The 20,211-nt window shown below is 55.1% G+C and overlaps 11 protein-coding genes across 11 annotated transcripts; 7 read left to right on the forward strand and 4 right to left on the reverse strand.

Moving 5' to 3' along the window:
* Positions 1 to 59: 59 nt before the first annotated feature.
* Positions 60 to 1,119, reverse strand: P153DRAFT_381948 (carbohydrate-binding module family 18 protein; the record flags this gene model as incomplete). Its single annotated transcript, XM_033670091.1, has 3 exons — positions 60 to 286; positions 336 to 775; positions 833 to 1,119. The coding sequence occupies 3 exons, from the start codon at positions 1,117 to 1,119 to the stop codon at positions 60 to 62; spliced, it is 954 nt and encodes a 317-aa protein (XP_033527904.1).
* Positions 1,120 to 2,189: 1,070 nt separating this feature from the next.
* P153DRAFT_363693 (cyclin-like protein) lies at positions 2,190 to 3,999 on the reverse strand. The gene has a single exon (XM_033667424.1). The coding sequence runs from the start codon at positions 3,647 to 3,649 to the stop codon at positions 2,561 to 2,563; it is 1,089 nt and encodes a 362-aa protein (XP_033527905.1). The 5' UTR covers positions 3,650 to 3,999; the 3' UTR covers positions 2,190 to 2,560.
* On the forward strand, positions 3,800 to 4,468 carry P153DRAFT_158120 (mitochondrial F1F0 ATP synthase-like protein subunit Atp14). Its single transcript, XM_033662248.1, has 3 exons — positions 3,800 to 3,975; positions 4,025 to 4,109; positions 4,165 to 4,468. Exons 1-3 carry the CDS (start codon positions 3,949 to 3,951, stop codon positions 4,440 to 4,442), a joined length of 390 nt encoding a protein of 129 aa, XP_033527906.1. The 5' UTR covers positions 3,800 to 3,948; the 3' UTR covers positions 4,443 to 4,468.
* Positions 4,469 to 4,921: 453 nt separating this feature from the next.
* On the forward strand, positions 4,922 to 6,102 carry P153DRAFT_393335 (uncharacterized protein). Its single transcript, XM_033671226.1, has 3 exons — positions 4,922 to 5,394; positions 5,519 to 5,654; positions 5,708 to 6,102. Exons 1-3 carry the CDS (start codon positions 4,962 to 4,964, stop codon positions 5,970 to 5,972), a joined length of 834 nt encoding a protein of 277 aa, XP_033527907.1. The 5' UTR covers positions 4,922 to 4,961; the 3' UTR covers positions 5,973 to 6,102.
* A 12-nt stretch (positions 6,103 to 6,114) lies between these two features.
* Positions 6,115 to 10,020, forward strand: P153DRAFT_363694 (DUF1765-domain-containing protein). The gene is made up of 3 exons (XM_033667425.1): positions 6,115 to 7,057; positions 7,107 to 8,675; positions 8,726 to 10,020. Exons 1-3 carry the CDS (start codon positions 6,126 to 6,128, stop codon positions 9,570 to 9,572), a joined length of 3,348 nt encoding a protein of 1,115 aa, XP_033527908.1. The 5' UTR covers positions 6,115 to 6,125; the 3' UTR covers positions 9,573 to 10,020.
* A 402-nt stretch (positions 10,021 to 10,422) lies between these two features.
* On the forward strand, positions 10,423 to 11,751 carry P153DRAFT_363696 (aromatic compound dioxygenase). Its single transcript, XM_033667426.1, has 3 exons — positions 10,423 to 10,681; positions 10,746 to 11,230; positions 11,293 to 11,751. Exons 1-3 carry the CDS (start codon positions 10,433 to 10,435, stop codon positions 11,564 to 11,566), a joined length of 1,008 nt encoding a protein of 335 aa, XP_033527909.1. The 5' UTR covers positions 10,423 to 10,432; the 3' UTR covers positions 11,567 to 11,751.
* A 381-nt stretch (positions 11,752 to 12,132) lies between these two features.
* P153DRAFT_332402 (uncharacterized protein) lies at positions 12,133 to 13,428 on the forward strand (the record flags this gene model as incomplete). Its single annotated transcript, XM_033665508.1, has 4 exons — positions 12,133 to 12,165; positions 12,221 to 12,382; positions 12,438 to 13,153; positions 13,267 to 13,428. Exons 2-4 carry the CDS (start codon positions 12,379 to 12,381, stop codon positions 13,426 to 13,428), a joined length of 882 nt encoding a protein of 293 aa, XP_033527910.1. The 5' UTR covers positions 12,133 to 12,165; positions 12,221 to 12,378.
* A 502-nt stretch (positions 13,429 to 13,930) lies between these two features.
* On the reverse strand, positions 13,931 to 14,365 carry P153DRAFT_381955 (uncharacterized protein; the record flags this gene model as incomplete). The annotated part of the gene is made up of 3 exons (XM_033670092.1): positions 13,931 to 13,969; positions 14,042 to 14,109; positions 14,236 to 14,365. The coding sequence occupies 3 exons, from the start codon at positions 14,363 to 14,365 to the stop codon at positions 13,931 to 13,933; spliced, it is 237 nt and encodes a 78-aa protein (XP_033527911.1).
* A 472-nt stretch (positions 14,366 to 14,837) lies between these two features.
* P153DRAFT_363699 (cytochrome b5) lies at positions 14,838 to 15,579 on the reverse strand. Its single transcript, XM_033667427.1, has 3 exons — positions 15,529 to 15,579; positions 15,457 to 15,484; positions 14,838 to 15,398 (listed from the first exon to the last, which is right to left on the reverse strand). Exons 1-3 carry the CDS (start codon positions 15,536 to 15,538, stop codon positions 14,918 to 14,920), a joined length of 519 nt encoding a protein of 172 aa, XP_033527912.1. The 5' UTR covers positions 15,539 to 15,579; the 3' UTR covers positions 14,838 to 14,917.
* Positions 15,580 to 16,429: 850 nt separating this feature from the next.
* P153DRAFT_363701 (uncharacterized protein) lies at positions 16,430 to 17,298 on the forward strand. The gene has a single exon (XM_033667428.1). It carries the CDS (start codon positions 16,547 to 16,549, stop codon positions 17,111 to 17,113), a length of 567 nt encoding a protein of 188 aa, XP_033527913.1. The 5' UTR covers positions 16,430 to 16,546; the 3' UTR covers positions 17,114 to 17,298.
* P153DRAFT_282336 (uncharacterized protein) lies at positions 17,224 to 19,165 on the forward strand (the record flags this gene model as incomplete). The annotated part of the gene is made up of 2 exons (XM_033663191.1): positions 17,224 to 17,393; positions 17,452 to 19,165. 2 exons carry the CDS (start codon positions 17,224 to 17,226, stop codon positions 19,163 to 19,165), a joined length of 1,884 nt encoding a protein of 627 aa, XP_033527914.1.
* Between the last annotated feature and the right edge of the window lie 1,046 nt (positions 19,166 to 20,211).

The raw sequence follows: 20,211 nt of genomic DNA on the forward strand, positions 1-20,211 counted from the left end.
AGAAGTAGTGAGGCAGATTCTCACATCTGAGCAAAAGAACACAACAAAAAGGCCGTCATCTATGCCTTACTGGGTACTGGGTGCCCACCCCTCGTCTCCGTCGCAATTATCGTCTGCATAGTTGTCTTGGTGGCAGTGACGCGCGCCGTCTCGACTTCTATATCAGCCACTGCAACAGCAGCCATATAGTCGTAGTCGCTCATCGGACTCGACGGCGTGCAAGTGCCAAAAGGATTCTGACACCCAGCAGCGCAGTGAACTGGCGAGTTACCGCAGAAGCCGAACTCTGCTCCTCGTTAGCCCACCATCACATCAGAGAATACCACAAAACATACCTGAGCAACATTCCCCCCAACGCGACCCAGCACACACATACCCGTTCCCGCCCCCACCATCTTTCACACCACAACTCCCATCCAGCGACAACATCCCCGGCTGAACAGGAGCAGACTCAACAGGCAGTTCTATCTGACCGTCGAACGTCCTCGGCCCAACGCCCTCGGTGCACGTCTCGACCATGATATCCACGCCGGCATCACACGCAAACGTCGGCTCGCCCAGCCAGCTGCCATGCGTCAAGTACGTGTTGAAGCAGCCGCCGCCTGAGCACCAAGCCGGCGGGCACTGGCCCTCCTTACGACCAGGCACATGGACCCGCAACCCGCCAGCGATGAGCGGGCAGAACGCCGGATCCATGTTGCCGGCCGCATGGTTGCAGTTGATGGCCGACAGATCGTACCAGATGCGGTTCCGCGTTGGCTCGAGGTGGTACTCGCTGGATCACGGTCAGTCAATGTCTTACTTGTTATATAACTACGGGTATGTTGCTTACACCTGGATGATGCCCGCAGGCGCGACTTCGTATCTGGGCACGTCGCGCATCTTGAGGGAGAACCCGCCGCCTAGCAGCTCTGTGTTCACCATGCCGTGCACTACTGAGCCGCCGCTGCCTGGCACTAGGATGTGCTCCCAGTCGTGCCCGCGAGGATCGACGGTGCCGGGCCCTACCGTCCAGAAGTAGATGTTGTGCGGGCAGTGGTTGATGAACTTTATTGAGTTGGCTGCTGATGCTGTGAGGGCCAGGGCCAGGAGGGTGAGGAGAGGGAGGAGGGACGGCATTGCTGCTGGTGGGGAATGAGGGAGGAGTGAGTTGAAGTGAGGAAGTGAATAAGTGAGCGATTGATACAAGTCCTCAAACGAATGCCTTTGGTCCCCAAACTCAGAAAGAAAGAACGTACAAGTCTGAAGAAAAGAGAAGTAACTTCGCAGAAGCAGACCACCACTTTATACCAGAATCCGCTTACCTGATGATCTCCACTGAGCAGTTCGCTCTTCCTGGATATGAATCATCATAAGCTCCGCATAAACTGCTGAACACTGGTCCGGGACTCTACAGGACTCAGCAACTCAAGCAGTCTCTGCACCACCGCGCACCAACACCCACACAAAACCCAGTTTCTGCCGATCACCCACTACAAGCGGAACGTTCAACTCTGACGACCATGGAGTAACATATCCAGCTTCCAAAAGTTCGGCCAAGAACCCACTCAACACGCATCATACGTACCGCGACTCAGACAACACCTCCCCGAGCACTGACGATAGCATGCTCAACACAGCGAGCGTTGAGATGGGACGTTCCGTTCTGCTGCCGCAGAGCGATGTTCTTTCGGGGCGCGACTTGGTCTGGCTGGCGTCTTGGGCTGTTCGCTTGGTATGGGTGTGGGAGGGAGATGTTAGGGTTAGGATCAGGATTGGAATCAGGGTCAGAAGCAAGCTAGTCCTCCCCTCGCACACAGGTTCAGAAATAAAAGGAACCGTGGGAGTGTGTAGATGTGGATATAGAAGTGGATGTGAGTGTGGATATATAGCCGTGGAAAGGGATGTACAGATCATGATTACGTATTGTGGGTGGTATGTTTGTTTGGGAGGGAAGAGGGGAGAGTGGAGTGAACCGAACCAAGTGAACTGAACCAGATAAACGGCAGAGGGGGGTTTGGATTCAGATTTAGAGCTGAGATCGAATTCGAGCGCGTTGAAAGAGGAGGGGCATGACGTGTGTAGATTGTACAATGTTATAGATTGGAAAGGCAGGGTGAGATAGTGTGGGATATGAGCAGTGTAAGGCAGGAAAAAAGATACGTTTAACAAATTCCATCAATCCCATCACACAAGATAAAAACGCAACATCCGCGCATTATTTTTGTATTTAGGCTGTAATACTAGAACTGGACGAATAACCTACCTTCCAGTACGCCAGCACGACGATCCATCCACCCATCAGCAGAAAATAATAGTAAGTAATAAAAATGAGATGAGGAAACAACGCGCAAAAAACTCCATAATCCATGCCTTTGTCGCAACCATGTCTTTTCAATTTGGACGGGTATCAGAAGAGAGAAGAAAAAGCCAAACCCAACCAGACGCTACACTCCGACTCTTTTTGGTCCGGCCTCATATCCCCGTGAGACCTTTTGCATGCCCCAAGTTTTATCCCTGCATACTCCATATTTTGTACAAGTCCCAGTCGTTCCGTGTGCGAGGATCCCTCTCCAAGCATTTAAGCTGGGGGGATCTTCGATCGGTCGCCGCCCTTCTCGATCCACCTGTCCTGGATGATCGAGTTTTGTACGGCGTGCATCTGCTTGAAGGCCGTGCGGATGGTGCCGTCGCTTACTTCGACAGCGAGCCCAATCTCCTTTGGCGACTTGGGCTTGCCCATGAGGTGAGACACCAGGTAGATGACGGCGCCGGCGATGGAGAGGGGCGACCTACCAGCCGCAACGCCCTGCTCGGTAACAATCTGCGCGCACTCCTCTGCGATAAGTTGTATAGAGCCCAGGCCGAGTTTGGCGCAGGCACGCGGCATGAGGTTGGCGGCGCTGGTGCTCCCGCCGGTAGAGAAGGAGTTTGTGTCCAGGACAGCTCCGTTTCCGGCGACCTGAGGACCACTCTCCTTCTGCTTCTTCTGGAGAAAACCTTCGAGCGTCTTGAAAGTACGACCCACCTCCTTCTTGGACACGTTTGTCATCTTGAAGATCTCACGGAAGCTACGCTGTTGGTTGTGCTGGCGGCAGGCGATGAAAATGCAGCCGGCGATGATGGCGTCCTGAGACTTGCCCTTGAAGAGCTTGGCATCATCCGTCATACGGAAAAGCAGCTTCGCCGTCTCAGCGGTGACTCTGGTGATGTTGGACGAATCACATAGGGTGCTGATCTGGCCATAGGCGGCCTGCAGAGACTTGTTCTGCTTGTCATGATTTGAGCGATTATGGGCGCGCGACAGCTCGCGGACCCGCAGGCCGCCATCGCCAAAGCCGATCTCAGTCTGCAGCTGGGAACCGTGGAGCAAGGGATTTGCAGCATCACCGATACGAGAGGGGTCATCGTTGCCCTGGTCGTCGTTGGAGAAGGTTCGCCACTCGGAGCGCGTGTCGATGCCTCTCTCCGACAAGACACGGCCGCAGGAGCCGCACAGGGTGTCGCCAGCGCTGAACTCTTCCACAATGTTCGGCGGGTTCTCCCGGCAGTCGGGGCAGATCAAGATAACATTCAGGTCATCGCGGTACTCGTCGTCCTGCTGCTGCGCAGGCGCTTCTTCGTACACCTCGCCCGGGGACAGCAGGCGGCCATCTGGAGCGTAGGACATGTGTGCGGCGTTAAGTGAGTGTGGGGAGTGCAGGGGTCAGTGAGCGTGTCGCCGTGGACGCGGTGCAGCGGTTAGTACGTCTATGGACTTGGTGCGCGGTGGGCGCAAGCGTGGTGAAGCAGAGAGAGGCTTGCCTGGCGAAGGGAAGACTGTGAGTCAAGTCGTGAGCCAGACGATGGCCGCCAAGCCCTATAGCGCTAGGCCGCTTCGGGACGCGGCTCAACCTTCGTTTTCTCCAGCATGCCGCAGCGTCACCCCGACGCTCCCATTGCCGCTGCCACCGCCTCGACACCAACACCATGATCGCGCAATCCATCAGGGCCTCGGTACGCTGTCCGCGCCGCCCTGCTCTCCATGCCTGCTGACCCGCCGTAGCGCCAGGCGCTCGCACGCGTTGCCCGCCAGCAGCCTACCTACCTCGCCCGCCGCACCTTCATCACCCCCACGGCCGTCCGACAAGGTGATTCATCCCGCCGGCCTGCACACGCTCAGTACTGACTCAATTGGCGCTGCAGCCGACTTTGTCCAGGACTTGTACCTCCGCGAGCTCAAGGCCTACAAGGTCCCGCAGGTCAAGGCCAACGACGCCGAGGGCCACGTCCAGAAGTTCACCGTCCCCAAGGCCCCCGCGTCTCCCGAGGAGACTGACATTGCGAGCGAGCTGAAGGCGTACGAGACGCAGGCGGTCGATGTCGAGGGCGGTTCGTCCGCAGAGGGCGGTGCTGTGCTGCCCGAGGAGGACTGGTTCGTCGAGGAGGACGAGTCCATCACCACGCCCGGTGCCACCCACTAAGCTGGGCGTGTCCGACGTTAAAACTGCATGTACCCAATACTAGCGGCTGTGTCAGTACCGACTGGGGAATAGACGGCTGAGTGTGGATATCATCTTGCTCGAGATCACGTGATGTGTGTTGAATATGTCAGCGACATGCAAGCAGCGAACAGCCGTTTGCTGCATCAGGGGCATGAACGTGAACTGTGGCACGGCTACTCCGGTTTTCGTAACCGGTCGACTGCAGCCGTGCATACGTGCTCACATTGCGTACACGTGCAGACAGCTTGTGAACTTGACCATGAACTTGAGCATGAACACGGTCAGACCCTGTCCCAACCCTGTACTAGGCAGTGGACCCTTTTCGCGCGCAGAGTCGTCCTCGCAATGTTGCACAGACATGGCTGAATCGTGGCCTGGGTGGACGAGAAGGGGATCAGAAATGAGACGGCTTCACGGACCAGCAGATGGATGTACCCTCATCTCAAACCAGATGCTATGCCATGCACGCAGCTGCACAAGACAGCGCTCCCCCGCACCATGTATTGTTTATGTATGCCACCAATAATTGGCGCAGCAGAGGGCGAATCAGTCCCCCTTAGCACCACGTCGTGGAATGCTCCTCGTCTTGTGTCGGAACTGGCTGTCCGGAACGGCGGACGACACGCCAGTCAACGCCAATGGCAGTTGAGCTGGCGAGCTGGCGTTTCTGCAGGCACAGCCGCAAGACGGGTGGCTAAGACCCAATTATGTGCGCCATCGCGCTATTCGCTGGAGTGTGGGTTCTTCAGTGCAGAGCCCTCATCCCCCATCGCTACCAGCAGCACGGCGAAGCGAGCGTGGGTGGGAGGTGCTGTGTACGACAGACGCAGAGCAGAGCAGAGCAGGGGCCACTGGATGCTGAGACGTCATGGGGAGCATCAGCCGATAACCACGGAGATTGACGACGAGACAGCAGGAGGAGATTGCGTGGGTATGTCGCGCAAAAACAAAAGTCGTTTGTGCTGCGGGCCCGCAGTAATGTTAGCAGAGACATTGGCATCCTCATGTAGATTGTTGAACGAGGCCCGTTTTCTGGCGAGGCTAACGGGCGGCAGCTCTGCACCTAATGGCTGGATTGCTGAGGCGAATCGACGGCCTCACCGCGACTATCGAATGCATGGTTCTGGGAGGCGTGGTGAGGAGTGCACGACTGCACGACGACGCACGCGCCTGCGTCTCTGCCTGTCAAGTGTCGTCGCAACGTGCAATGGCTCGCCGGCCCAGCGATGGCGATTCTAAATTAGAAAATCCCTCCGGCAGCGATCTGCATACTGCACAAGCGGGAAGTGCCACCTGCTCATGAACCCTGCTAGGCCGTGGTTGAGGCATGCCACGGCCATGACTTGCCATGACTTGGTGCGCAGTGACGGCCGCTCGAGCACGCTCTTCACACGCGCATGTCCGCAGTCAGTCGCTACAAAACCACCCTCGTCTTCCACGCGCTTGCTGCCACACGCCGCCGCCCTCGACCTGCCCGCCGGCCCCTCCCTCTCCATCACGGCATTGTGACGTCCCGGCCTGCCTATCCCCGACCCTCCTCAGCCCACACCGGGTGACCCGCCCCCGTCGTATCCCCGAGCCATGAGCCCATGAACAGCCCCGTGAACACCCTCCCGCCCAGCCCAGCCCAGCCCAGCAGCCCGCCCGCCCACACGCACCGCAATGCCCATCGCCGTCGCTCCCGCCCTGCGTGGGCACGGCATCTTCTCGAGCACCGCGCGAGGCCGGAGCCGCGCCGCCTCGGAAGCGGGCCCACCGCCGCCGCTGCCCCAGGAGATCAAGCAGGAGCGCCGCCCACTGCCCAAGGCCGCCTCGTACACGTACTTCCCGCGCGTCAAGGACCTCGACCAGGTCGCGTCGGAGCAGGACGGCGACGCGGCCACGGCCAAGAATGGCGACGCCACGTCGGGGAGCTCGTCGGGCGGCTCGAGCCCGTCCGAGGAAGAGCCCCCGCAGATGCTGCAGATGAGGCCCTCGGCTGCCTCGCGCCGCTCGTCGCGCTTCCTGCCCTTCTCCAGCAAGAGCAGGGAGCCGTCCGCCGAGCGCAAGCAGGACCGCAAGGCTGAACTGAGCCGCGCAGACGCCGCCAAGCCAGCAGACGCCGCAGGGGGCTCGCCGGCGCGCTCCATGACGAAGCTGCGCAGGAAGTCGTGGGTCGTCTCGCAGCACTCGCGGCCCGCCTCGCCCACAAAGGAGAAGGCCGCCCAGACCAAGGACGACGCCAAGAAGAGTTCCATGGACGGCGAGGCGAGCAAACGCAAGACGCCCGCCAGCATCCCAGAGGAGTCTGTAGCACGCACCCCGGCCCAGCAAACGCCAGACGCCCAGCAGCAAGCGCCCCTCAGCAAGAAGAACAAGCGCCTCAGCGGCCTCATCACCAACTCGTCCGCCCTGCCCGCCTTCCACAAGTCCTTCTCGACTGACCAGCTCCCCCTGTACCCGCAAACAAGCACGCAGACGCCGCTCAGCCCATCTCACGTCCCCCCACTGCCACGCAACATATCCACCGAGAAACTGAAAGGCATCAAGACGGAGCCCCGCAAGAAGGACGAACTCTGGAGCGTTTTCAGGACGCTCGATGCGGACCTGCGCAAGTGCGGCTCTCCTCCCGCTTGAATCCCGATAGAAACTAACGCTGAACAGGTTCCAGTCAAAGTCCATGGCCCTCAAAGCAAACGTCGTCCGAACTGCTCTCCTCCCCTTCCTCCGCAACTACGCATCCCACCCCTCAAACCACAAGCTCAGACCAGAAGACCTGGACCGACGCGCCAACATTCTCAATGGATGGTGGACGGGCTTGCTGGAACTCGTGGCAGGGCGAAACAACCAGTCGATATCTGGCACAGACCGCCCGACTATCCTCGAAGGCCTCGCAGGAATCATGGAAAGATCCGAGTGGAGGCTTTCGCCCTCGCCGTTTTGCGCGCTTGCTGATCGCGTAGAAACATCGCCAACCAAGCCAGCCGCTTCCAGTACTTCGATCAACTCCGATTTCCTTGCTGAATCCGTCATACACAACGTCCGGAATATCTTCACGCAGAATTTGCTGTCGCAGATGACTTTTGTAGTCGACAAAATGTCTCCCCGAAACGCACCCGCCAGTCTAGTCACTTTCTGCGGCAAGACCTGTGCCTACGCCTTCATGTTCTGCCCCGGCATCGCAGATATCTTGGTACGCCTGTGGAATCCGTCCATGGAAATGATGAAGCGCGTTTTGCAGGAGTCGGGCGTCTCGAAGCTGGACAGTTTGGACACGGTTTCCGAGCAAGTTGTGGCGGCATTTCCGCCTACCCTTCTCCCACTAAAGTTCCAGTCTCTCGGAAAGCTCGTTCGGACACTACGAGTGCCTGCGTCGTTTCCGCTGGGCACTGCGAACCTCGACTGGTACGGACTCTGGTTGAAACGCTGGTCAGGCGAGGAGAGTGACTTGTTCTACGTTTTCGTCAAGCACTACCACATCCTCGTGAGCGACTTTCTACCTGCAGAGCCAAGCGACACGGAGCGCATGTGTGTACCCGGATTGGTCGCGGTTCATGCACAGGTTTTGGTTAATTTGGATGCCACGATCAACAGACATGCTACGCCTCAGCACTCCAACGATGCAGGATCGGGACCGGCAGCCATCACCTTTGACGATGTATTAGGAGAACCGGATGCTTCAGCCTCTGCAATCGCCATGCCACCGGCCAACGCTACCCGGCAGATGCAGGAGAACCGATTTATCATGCTTATGCGCGACTTTCTGTCTGAGCGGAACTCGCATCTTCACACTGCAAGACGCATGTTCGCCAACAGCATTGCGCACTTGTTGCAGGCACAGACACGCAAAGTGTCAATATACGACAGCAATGCTTGTTACACATTATGCGACTTGCTGGAAGAAGCGTTTACCATCATGATCCGCTACGAACAGCTCGACAGTGGGCACCATTCAATCTTGAATTGGCCATTTTGGCTCTCAGTATGCAGGAAAATGGCTGCAAGCGAGAGTACGTCAACCGAGATCAAGCTGTATGCCTTTTTGTACAGTATTTGGTCTGCCATGGCTGTGGATGAGCAACGCAAAGCCAGCTTGTGTCTTGATTTCATCCTGGAACCCGTGTTCTTTGAAAGCAGGTTCAACCATTGGTGTCCTATGGTTCGGTCATATTTTATGCGGCTGCTCTGTTGGCGGGTTGCGAGGTTCGATGGGGAGGAGACTGAGGTTGAAGTGTATGTTTTGGTCTGACTATTGAACAAACACGTTTGCTAACATTCAACAGGACGATCAAGAAGGCGCTCAGCGATCGCCTTCGCTCCGTGTGGTCCCACTACCTCTGGCTCCAGGAAGAGTCTGAGAGAAAATCGGTCGTATTTCCATCGACACAAGCATGCAATCCTGCGCCGGGTCGCCGGTTTTTAATCATACGAAATGACAACCCCGTCCTCGCCAACAACGGCCCGTTTCTTTCTTTCGATGGTGTCATGCAAAACACCCACCAGCGGAAGCCATCAGCTACCACACAACCAATCCCCGAACCCGAGCCCCGGCCAGTTTCAGTGATTTCGACAGACTCGCAGGACTTCCCAGAAGAGGAACCCGGGAAAGGAAAGTGGAACATGTTGAAAAGTTTGATAGGAGCTGGGCCAAAGCAGTCTTCAAAGTCGAAATCTGCACCATCTGCAAAAGAGAAGGAGAATGCCAAAGCACCAGCCACGAATGGCACAAAGCCCTCCGAATCTGCATCGGCCGAAAAACATGCTCCTGCCGAAGCTCCCGCACCAGCACCCTCTAATCACCGCATCTACAGCTTCCGCTTCTCCCTCGAATGGGTCGACAAACGCTTCGGAGCCTACCAAAACATGCGTCTTCAGCCGCCCCGTCTCCCACTCCCTGCGCAGGTCCTCCTCCAGCAGAAAGGCATCAACATCGACACGGTCAGCAGTTCCCAGCCCACAGGCACTACTGCAAGGAGCAGTCAGTACGCGGGTCGTGCACTTGCCGAATGGACGTTTGTCAGCCACGAGTGCCAGAACTTCTTCGATAGGAGGAAGAACGAAGGCGTGCCATTGCACAAACTGGTCGAGACGCCGACGCTGAATGTCGAGGTATTCAGGCGCCCCGGCTGAGACCCAGTCGAACCTCCACATTCATTTGCCGTCTATTTCTTTTTGCGTACATGGAGTTCTTTCTTGCCTCGTCGTCGTTGTCGTCCTCGGCGATTTCGATACCATCATTCCTTTTTTTGCAGGTCTATCTGCATGACAACAAGATTTCCTTTGTGGCGTTCTCAACCGCGCCTTTGGCTTTGAAAGCGCAAAGCACACTTTTCGGCTTGTTGTATAGTCTGTCCCTTTTGTCTACAAACTCACACTCACACTCGTGCATATACGGCAGTGCGCTTTTTGCATGGGGGTCTATTTAGTTTCCCCACGGGCGTTTGGAGACTCGAGGGGGGTTTATTGGGTACAGTGGATGGAGTGGAATGGAATGGAATGGGCGTGGATGTAATGGCCTACCCTTATATGGCCTGGCTGTTTCTATAGATTCATGAATGGCTATCTTATCTGTTCGGTAGAAGATGAGGTGTGAGCACGTCTTTATATGCTTGGCTTTGTGATGGAGCTACCCCGCAATCAATCAGCACTCCACCCCTCCATCATCGACACATCTCTTGAACTCTTAACCGGACCTTGACACCGACGGGACGCTAGACTCTGCTTTCGAAGCAATGGAGCCTATGGTAGCGCTTCGGTTATAGTGTAGCACTGGAGATGCCCCTCCTGTTTGATGAGGCGGGATGCTTCCGTGGTATTGCTAAGCTACAGCTCTCTTCTCCAAACCTCACAGTATATTTCCTCCCCCTCATTCACTGAACCGACCTTCTGTTTCGCTGTCTTTTGCTCCGCTTTACTCGGCTCTTCACTTCCAAAGCTCTTCAGCACACGTTCCACCGCCTCAAACTCTACCATTATAAGACTCGACCACCATGGCCTCATCTACCGGCCCGGGCGATGCCTCGATACCAACCCTCAAAGATCTAACAATTGAGAACATCACCGATAATGTCCACCTCATAAACTCGCAATGCGCCGACCCACGTCTGAAATACATCATGGAGCGCCTCGTAACGCACCTTCACGACTTTGCGCGCGAGACACGTCTAAGCTTCGAAGAATGGATGGCAGGCATCCAGTTCCTAACAGCCGTGGGACAGACATGTACAGACGTGCGGCAGGTACATATCCCGCGATCCCACCCAGCCTCCAGAAAAAGCCATCACCGCTAACACAATCACCTAGGAATTCATCCTCCTCTCCGACATCGTCGGCCTCTCCCTCCTCGTCGACTCCATCGACCACCCCAAACCGCCCTCCAGCACCGAAGGCACAGTCCTCGGACCCTTCCACACCCACGACGCCGCCACGCTCACCCCCGGGTCCTCCATCTCCGGCGACCCCAACGGCGACCCCCTCCTCGTCCTCTGCAGCGTGAAAACAACGTCCGGACAGCCCCTCGCAGACGTCAAAGTCGACGTCTGGGAGACAGACAGCCACGGCAAGTACGACGTGCAGTACGCCGACCGCGGGGATAAGGCCGACGGGCGCGCCATCATCCGCAGCGACGCGCACGGCGTCTTCTGGTTCAACGCCATCGTCCCCGTGCCGTACCCCATTCCGAGCGACGGGCCTGTCGGCCAGCTGATCGCGAAACTGGGCCGCCACTGCTGGAGACCGAGTCATATGCATTTTATGTTCGAGAAGGAGGGGTTTGATAATTTGGTTACGTGCGTCTACCTTCCCCCCAGAATATCCCGCGGTAGCAAAACTAACACAATGCTGCATTCAGAGCGCTGTATATCCGCGGCTCCGACTACGAGACCTCCGACGCCGTCTTCGGCGTAAAGGACTCCCTCATCGTCGCTCTCGATACGGTAACCCCGCAGCTAGCAGCACAGTATAACGTCGAAGCGGGATCTAAGCTGCTGAGGTACGACTTCGTCCTCGTTACGGATGAGGAGACGCAGCAGCTAAGGCATGACGAGGCGGTTAAGGCGATGCGCGCGTTGGGCCGCGAACATATGAAGATTATTAAGGGGCTGCCGGTGCCGGATGTGGATTAAATGGGGACGTAGTAGTAGTAGAAGATGTAATGCGAATAGAGTAGATGGGAAGGTGGTAGTTTAGTGCTGCGTGATGTGGTTGAGCGTATGGATACTGCACCACTGCATGACTTTATCGACTTTATCTATCTTATCTACCCCCTTACCCCGGTCAAGACCGGGCCATTAGTTCACGCATATCCATACATATATATATACAGGCCCTCCCACTGCATGCATACGCCGATCCCACCCCCCCGAAGCGGGGTCTATCTCGAATAGGAAAACGTTTCCCCAACCCTCTTCTATCGTGCTTTGTAGGCATTGCATTGCATGGCACGGCATGGCGTGTACAGCGGCTGCTGGGTCCTTGTCGTCATCGGGGATCCACTGGCTGCTGGGTGGGTGTATATCTGTGTGGGATCCGCGAAGATGTGCTGGAGTACTTTGTATTTTTGAGTGAGTGAGTACGCAGTGATTAACTAAAGTACAGGTTAGACGACATGATACGACACGACACCATGCCGTTTTCTTCCCTCGTGGGCGGTCCTTGGGCGTGGAGCTTGGGCTTTATGCTGCTGGTGATGGTGGGTTTGTGGAGGGTGTACTGGGTACGTGGGAAGGGAAAGGTATGCAATGTATACCCCGTTTACACATCGAAGTAAACTGTAGGACTAACATTGATATAGCAGAACGCCCAACCACAGCCACCATTCAAAAAAGCCCCCAACGTACAAGCCCTATACAGCACCATAACGCCCCTCCCCACCTTCGACATCGCCACCGAAGAACCCCTAAAAGTCCGTCCCTTCCGGCCGAAATACCACCTAACAATGGGTAACATCCCCCTCCCTCCCCCCTCTTTCAAACCACGCGTCCTAACCCCCTACAGCCCTAGAATCCACAACCCTCTCCTCCCTCCTCCTCATAGACAGAACTTGCGCGGACCAACTCTCCCTCCGGCGCTCTCTAATCGCCAACCGACGCGCCGAAGTCCTCGGCCTAACAACCCAGTCACACACCGCAGTCTACGAGCTATATTCATGGCTGACGAACACCTACCTGCCCACGCGGTACCCCACGCTCTTCACCCTGCACGCCCAGGAAGACCAGCTATTAAACGCCGTAACAAACGATGCAATGCCCCTGCACCCCGCGAGCGCGGAATCCGCACTCGCACATCTAGGCGCGCACGTGGATACGGATTTCTTGCTCCTCCTGCCCTCCCCCTCCCCCACCGCCAATGGAGAAAAAGATGTAAAATACCACCTCACCGCCTTCATAACATGTTTCCCCAACGGCTTCAGCACTGCATCTAAACTGGGGCTTTCGCTAACCGACATCCACGGCCCGGTGCCGGGGTACAAGGTTAAGTTGGAGCGGTCGATGGATCGGTATTTTGCGGGGCTGCCGGTGGGGAAGGTGGTTAGGAGGGGGAATTGGGCGGTTAGTACGGATGGGGTGTGGTGTTGTGCTGTGGCGGGGCATGGGGCGGGTGTGGAGTATGAGGAGGTGCGGAGGGATGGCGGGGAGGATGTTGATTTGGGGAGGTGTAGACTTAGGTGTGAGAGGCAGACATTGCATCGGTTGCCGGGGTGTGGGGCGGTGGTGTTTGCTTTTAAGGTATGTTTTGCTTTTTCTTCTTTTACGCGGGGGAGACTGTTGGGTTGGAGGAGTTTTTGTCTGCGGTGAGGCTGGGCTGATAAGAGTAGACGTATCAGTATACGCTGAAGGAGGTGAGGGATGAGGGGAGTGGGGAGGCGCTGGCGGAGGCTATTGATGGGTTGGAGAGGGGGAGTGTGCCGGGGATTGCGGTGTATAAGCGGAAGGTGGTTTGGGGGGAGAAGGTCAAGGCGTATTTGAGGGGGGAGATTGATGGTTGAGCGTGAGGAGTATACTGCGTGGATGGAGATGAATGCGAGAACTGACGCCCGTCTTGCGAATCCTGGGTGGGAGGAGGAAGGATATCGCTGAGATGCGGTCGAATTCAGTCTGTGATGTGATGAGCTGATTTAGTTTCCTCACAGGTCACAGACGCGAACGTTCAGCTTGTGGTAATGTCGATGAAAACCATATATATCATCGTATAGTAGACCGAAAACTCATGCTATGTACCCGTTACACGCGCTCCTGAACGCCGACAAAGACAGACCGAACCGAGTTGCAAGGGATGCTGGTCCCATGGTAAAGCACCCAAAGAAGAAGTACATGCTGAAGAAAACGGCCATCCACCTGTGTTTCGACCGGAAAAGTGTACCCAGTCGCGCAGGCAACGAAAAAGTGTCGTAGCCTTGCCACTAAGATCGATGAAAAAGTTCCATACCGACATGACATGGTGAAAAGATGAAGTCCAGTGCCAGTCGATTCCCCGTCTCATCAGCACGATCAGACGTTGTTCTTGGGGTTCTCATCCGACGTCTTCCACTGCAAACAAGTCAGCATCAATCGCAAACCGCAGCCACAACAAGTCAAACCCCGAGAATGGAACAAACATACCTGCTTTCCTAGCTCCTTCTGCTGCTCCTTGAAGTCCAGTTCCTTGTACTCATCGCGGTGCGCCTTGACTAACATCCACAATCAGCAAATATCACATTGAGATGAAAAAGCGACTAGTCCGCATGCAGCCCAACGCGTCCAAACGCGAGCCACACGCGTAGACGTCATCGCGAGTATTACGGAGGAAAACGTACAGAAAGCTTGCATTTTGATCATAGCAGTGCGGGCCTTGTTGCTCTTGACGCCCTTTGGTCGGCCGGCTTTCCTGACACCTGCGTCTTTTGCTGCGGCTGGTTTGGCGGTTGTAGTAGTGGTAGGCGCCATTGTGAGTAGATGGTGATGGTTGCGTTGGTTACGTTGGTAGAAGTGCGGTGGGTAGTAGATGAGAAGGTAGTTGTGTGAGAGGTAAGATGGGTTAATCGGTGAAGGAGAAGAGATGGGTGAGGTGAGTGAGAGGTAGGAATAACAACAAATTAGGAAAGAGCGCTAGGCTCTCTCAGGCTAGGGATGTGTTAGAGTTCGAAGGTGAGTGCACTATTAGAATTATCATTTGGGTCCTGGGCGTAGATCGTCATGATTGGCGGTAATATGCTGAAACTGTACCTTGAGGGATTTGTTTGGGTTGTATGTATGTTCAGATTGTTCGGCTGTTACAGAGTTCATAACCACCCTAATCGATACCTGAGTCTAAGCAGCAGTTTTGGCTCTGAATCAATGCGAGTAGTCTGGAAATGTAATGGAATGACAGTTTTGAGTTTCTGAGAGTGCACAACGCTGTATGTAGTTGCCATATATGTGCCAGATTCTCACCTTTTGGTCGTGCCCACATATCGATCCGCCATCTTGTCGAAGTCACTCACTCATCAGGCCGTCTTCTCACTGTTGTGCCTTAGCAGCCTCCGCCTCGGCGCTTCCAACTGGCACCAACTTCCCCACGACCAGATATTTCTCCTCGAACCTCTCCTCCCACCCCCTCATTGCATCCTTCTGCTCATCATCCAAATCCTGAAGTGTGTCCAGCGGCCCATCTAGGTCCTTAGTCAACATCTCCTCATCGAAACTGCCACTCGCCAGCCCACGACTCGCATCTCGCCCGGCAAAGTTCGCATACGGACCGCCCGGACCGTAAAAATTGCGCCCAGAGGTGACATCAAAGACACGTCCGCGCACAGCGAGATACACAGGCATGCCATTCAGGCCATTGTAAGGGAAGAGCTCGGGCGGGGTAAAGGTGCGGAAGACGGTGGGCGGTGGAGCGCGTGGGAGGACTTGAGGAGCCGAGGGCTTGAGGCGGAGGTAGACGAGGATGACAAAGACGGTCAGAAGGACGAGGTTGATGGGGGTGACGGGTGATTGACTGCTAGGGTGTCAGTCTGGATTGTGATGTTGTGGATGCGCATACGCGGAGTGCTTACGCATGCGTAGCTGGCGGAGGAGAGATTGCTGCGTCTGTTAGTCGATTCACGTTTTGGATGAATACAACGCACTGTCAGTCATGTTGACTCGGTTGAGAAGACTTGGGTTGATCAGGGAAGTCGGTGTTTGGTGTTGCGGTGTTGGAGATTCATGACGCTCGGGAGGGGCCTCAATTTCATCCATGCACCCATGATGCAGCTCGAGGCTGACGACACTATTATTAGCCCAACGTCCCGACGCACAGCCTGATGCGGGAAAGCATACACAACGCCACCGCAAATCGTAAAGTAAACAACAGTGAATGTTCACATCTGCTAGTCGCTCTCTTGTGTCGCGCTTGGCAACCACAGACTGGATGCAAGTATTCGCCTGTGCAAAGCTGCTGGCTGGCGTCAAGACTTCTCCGCGCGCCTAAAGCTTCGCCTTGATCGCCTCTTCGCCATTCCCAGCTAACCTGTAGTCATTTGCCCACTACGAGCATATTCATCTTACTAGCACGCGCGCCCCGCAAACGTAACTGTCTGTCGTTGCGCGCAACTCTCAGGCCTTCGCCTCTTTCTGAAACACTGCATGGACCGACACCTGTCCTGAAACACAACATTTCGGCGGCTCATTTCCGTCATCTCAGTCCACATCATTCGTAGGTTCCACCCAGTGAAATTCCGAAACAACAGTCGTTCGTCGCTGTTAAACCATCGCAAGCGCGCTGAAAACGCTTGGGCACGGAAAGGTGAAGCAAGCACTTGCAGCAACAAAGGACCAGCACCGTGCTACCAAGCTACTAAACCTCACTCACTGTGCTTCCCCACTCAACTCAAGTATTGTTGTCGTCCTTGACTTGAGAATCGTGGTTTCCTATAGCACCTTTCATTGAGCCTCACTACGCCTTCCTGTATACACACGTCGACCACCGCAGAACCATCACACTTTCTCTATTGTTCAATCGGTATGTACTTCTCTCACTTTACTTCTGTCTTTTTCTCTGTTCAACTCCGTCATCCCACTACACCTGGACTTGAACCATCCTCATCCTTGTTTCCATATTTTATACCTGTACTAGCCCATCCATCATTTATCATACCCCCTCCGATGGAGCCTACCTTCCACGGTTCCACATCAGATACTGCGAATCAAAACCATTACATGGCCGACTCTACGCAATTCAAGATGGTCAGCTCTACGCAACTCAACATGGCTAGTGTGGGAGCACTTCGACCTACCGTCGCCTTACCGTTACCACGCAAGCGAGAGATCACCGGCCTGCTCCTCCTGGCCCTCATATTCCCGTACCTCGCAATATATCTGGATGGCGGGTCTGCAGCGGTAGTAATCTGCAACATACTTCTCGTCCTGACCTTCTGGCCAATCGGGATCATTCATGGTCTCGTCTATATTTGCCGTGGTCGACAACATCGATCTATGTCTCGACCCATGCGGACCAGTCTTTGGATCAAGAATGAGCCGGAAAAGCAGCCGTTCCAGGACGCCTATCGAGAATCCAAACCCGAGAATGCATTCTCAAACCAAGGCCAAGAAGCAGAGCCCGTGAAGGATCAGAGTATCCCTACACGCAAAACAATCACCTTGGGTCTACCAGAATACGAATATCCACTACCCAGGAAGCAGGAGAATCCATTCCGTGACCAATTCGTTTAGTTTGGCTATTCCCGTTCTCCCGCCATGTGGTACGAGGATCATGCAGCCCGATTGTTTTCAACTTCTTACACAAACACGAGACCATGCTAACGGTGCTTTGTACAGACCTAATGTGGAAGCGATTTCAAGGTCATGGGCGGGATAAGGAGAGGCATGCACATATAGGCAACCCTGTGCTTCTCGAAACGACATACGACGAGGATCAACTCAGGCGGAACCCTGATGTTACCGACGTTCAAAATGCTACTTACCAACACAATGCGCCTCCTTCGCAACCATAGTCAGTTCCTCACATTCTTTCAAGTCAGAGTGTCAGTGCTAATAGTACCTCCCTACAGTCTTTCCTGGCCGGAAGATTACCCAGATTACAGAGCATCGACAACTCCAACCGTGTCATCAGTCTATTCACGACCTTCGAACGATCTGTACTACTACGACAATCCAGTCGCTACATCTCCTTCTGCTTACGAGGACATATCACCGCCTAGCTCACCCGATTCCGAACAGCAACAGCATCTTCGTCAACCTCGAAGATACCGCTCGATGCGGGATGTGTCGCCCATAGATGAAACTCGGGGGAAACCTCAGACCGCAGATGCTCCACACAAAACCACCAATATACCTGTTCTACGCAAAGCACCACCTATCGTCCGGACCGGCGAATCGCAGCCCTCACAAAAGTTTTGGGGAGTAAAGCTGGCACCAAACAGCAAGGTTAAATGGGACACGTACTCGGGTGAACCTACATCAGGCGATGCGGGTATCTCACAGTCTGTCACTCCAGCCTCGTACAAAGGCACCGGTCTACCTGACGTGCGGCCGATGGGATATCACGTTTCAGTGTCCGGGCCTGAGATCAAGAAGAATGTGAGCCTTGTAGAACGCATGGGTAGTCTCCGAGTAAAAACTCCGCCTTCGATGGAGACTACAAAGCCTCGCGAACCGTGGAGCCGTACGACTGGGCGTTCACAAATTGCGCCAGCTTTGAGAGACGAGATCTCGCGTAAGCCGCTGCAACTACCTCGGAAGACTGAAGCTCGTGAGGTAGACCGGGCTGATCAGGTTGCGTCAAATAAACATACGACCCCCGCCGCTCAGGTTCCAGTGGCCGCTGAAACCACGCTTGTCGCAGACGACATATACAACTTCGATGCGCATGAGAGTGCAATCAAACCTATTCCACCTCTCAAGATTGGAAAGAACATAGCTCCCCGTAATCTTACATCTCCCATATCGCCTATAAACATCGGGCTTGGGATCCAGACGCCTTATTCTTACCCCAGTCCTGTGACACCTACTCAAGCGCAGCAATCGCTACCTCCGACGGCAGTGAATGAGCCGACAGAAGTCTGGACACAGTCGAGAGAGCATACCGCGATACCAGAGAGGGATACAGAGCCGTCGAACAGCCGCTTCTCATGGACTACATACAACAGCGCGACCACCTACCAGCACTCACCTCCGCCATCACCTCCACCACCAGCCATGCCCACACATACGCAAGTCCAGAGGCCAAGGATAGTAACAGAACCCATCTCAGCCGCCTCGTCAATCCTAAGCCGTCGCCGCCCCGTACCCCAAGCAGGTCAACTCCCCAGCCCCGTTGCTCAGACCGCCCGCAAACCCATCCCCACTCCCTCCGTCACACCCACGACAGCCAAGATACGCACCTTCTCCCCACCCTCGCCACGCCCAGCCTCCACACTGAGCACCACGACCAACAAAGCGCTCCCACAGCCCCCCACGACGCTGTCCGCAAGCGACCACGTCTCGCTCCTCGAATCACAGATGGAGGACCTGCGCATCCGTCGCAACAACGTTCACCGCCTGCTCGATGACTTGAACAAGGCTGCGCCAGCGAACCCGCTGATCACAGACTTCAAGCGCGCCAGGCTAGTCGAGCAGAGGAAGCGCGCATATGCCGATGAGCTGGCGGAAATCAAGGCCGAGGAGTATGATGTAGGTATGAAGTTGCATCGCGCGTGGAAGAAGAGGGAGTTTGAAGATCCGAATCAGGGGTCTGCACTATGGATTAGGAGGGTGACAGGGTAGAGTTGTGGATATGGCTATGCAATTCCATGCCATGGATAGGTGGGCAATAGAGTGCGGTCGACTGAAAGGGAGGGGGAGTCGGGTACTCCCGTATGCCCTGTATTATCTGATTTCTTGTCCCAGACGTCACTCTACTCTCGCCTTGGTTTACGCTTTATTAAAGGATTGCGGATCACATATGTCCGGAATCCTTTGTTTCTTCCTTTGTCCTTCTCTTTCCTCTTCTGTACCCCATGTTTTTCCTTTTGTATGCATTTTAAGCGTCCTGCATACTGCACTGTACTGCGCTGCTCGCTTACAGCGGTACTTGCCTGCAATAGCCGATATCGATATCAATCTCCAATACCAATCCCAACTGCTTGAATCTAGTTCTGCCCTCCGCGTCCCAACATTCATGACTCGTCGCGCGACGCGCAATCATCGGGTAGCATAGCCGCAGGTGGGAATTGCTTCTTTCATGGTCCCATATCAGACGAGTAATGGTAAGACATCTGCATACGAAGGAATGTGCTTGCTTGTGTCTACCGAATCATGGCACGTCGCGTCAGGCCACTATTTCCTCACCAAAACTCTCCGTCACCCAATCAATACGGTATACTTCGTGTCGCCCGCGCGTGCATGCATGCGCTCCATTAACGCAGAGGTGAAGTCACGCGCAAATTGCTCACGATGGGCACGTCGTCGCATGTGGGCTGATATGATTGTGGCTTCAATATGTCCTGCCAGATATATGGTAGGATACATGAGCCCATTCTCCTCAAAAGCCTGTTTCTCACTCGCTAAGCTACTCGAACGCATATCGCAACATTGACCACCGTCGGACTTCCGCGTAACCGAGTCAAAGAAAAAAATTTAGTCTAACAATTTACATTCGCCGATGTCGATACTTTGATTTCGAAGGCTAGTGAACAAGGGCTAAAGCTCTGAGAGCTGAAAATCGAGACGGGGAAGTTAGGGCAGAGGAAGAGCTGAACTTGAACGCGGTGAAGCATGCAAGCCACATGTTCAAAACAACGCAGGATGCTACTCACTCTTCGACCACCACC

This window comes from Dothidotthia symphoricarpi (assembly GCF_010015815.1).
Source record: "Dothidotthia symphoricarpi CBS 119687 unplaced genomic scaffold P153scaffold_3, whole genome shotgun sequence".
Taxonomy (NCBI): Eukaryota; Fungi; Ascomycota; class Dothideomycetes; order Pleosporales; family Dothidotthiaceae; genus Dothidotthia; species Dothidotthia symphoricarpi.

Coding starts and splice junctions, on each gene's coding strand:
- P153DRAFT_363693 (XM_033667424.1), bottom strand. CDS start 3,649: ATGTCCTACGCTCCAGATGGCCGCCTGCTGTCCCCGGGCGAGGTGTAC.
- P153DRAFT_363696 (XM_033667426.1), top strand. CDS start 10,433: ATGGCCTCATCTACCGGCCCGGGCGATGCCTCGATACCAACCCTCAAA. Junction 10,682..10,745: donor CATGTACAGACGTGCGGCAG/GTACATATCCCG, acceptor ACAATCACCTAG/GAATTCATCCTCCTCTCCGA. Junction 11,231..11,292: donor GGGTTTGATAATTTGGTTAC/GTGCGTCTACCT, acceptor TGCTGCATTCAG/AGCGCTGTATATCCGCGGCT.
- P153DRAFT_158120 (XM_033662248.1), top strand. CDS start 3,949: ATGATCGCGCAATCCATCAGGGCCTCG. Junction 3,976..4,024: donor CGCAATCCATCAGGGCCTCG/GTACGCTGTCCG, acceptor GACCCGCCGTAG/CGCCAGGCGCTCGCACGCGT. Junction 4,110..4,164: donor CCCCACGGCCGTCCGACAAG/GTGATTCATCCC, acceptor TTGGCGCTGCAG/CCGACTTTGTCCAGGACTTG.
- P153DRAFT_393335 (XM_033671226.1), top strand. CDS start 4,962: ATGTATTGTTTATGTATGCCACCAATAATTGGCGCAGCAGAGGGCGAA. Junction 5,395..5,518: donor AGCAGGAGGAGATTGCGTGG/GTATGTCGCGCA, acceptor AACGGGCGGCAG/CTCTGCACCTAATGGCTGGA. Junction 5,655..5,707: donor TGCGTCTCTGCCTGTCAAGT/GTCGTCGCAACG, acceptor ATTCTAAATTAG/AAAATCCCTCCGGCAGCGAT.
- P153DRAFT_363701 (XM_033667428.1), top strand. CDS start 16,547: ATGGAGCCTACCTTCCACGGTTCCACATCAGATACTGCGAATCAAAAC.
- P153DRAFT_363699 (XM_033667427.1), bottom strand. Junction 15,399..15,456: donor CCTCCGCCAGCTACGCATGC/GTAAGCACTCCG, acceptor ACACCCTAGCAG/TCAATCACCCGTCACCCCCA.
- P153DRAFT_363694 (XM_033667425.1), top strand. CDS start 6,126: ATGCCCATCGCCGTCGCTCCCGCCCTGCGTGGGCACGGCATCTTCTCG. Junction 7,058..7,106: donor CTCGATGCGGACCTGCGCAA/GTGCGGCTCTCC, acceptor AACGCTGAACAG/GTTCCAGTCAAAGTCCATGG. Junction 8,676..8,725: donor GAGGAGACTGAGGTTGAAGT/GTATGTTTTGGT, acceptor AACATTCAACAG/GACGATCAAGAAGGCGCTCA.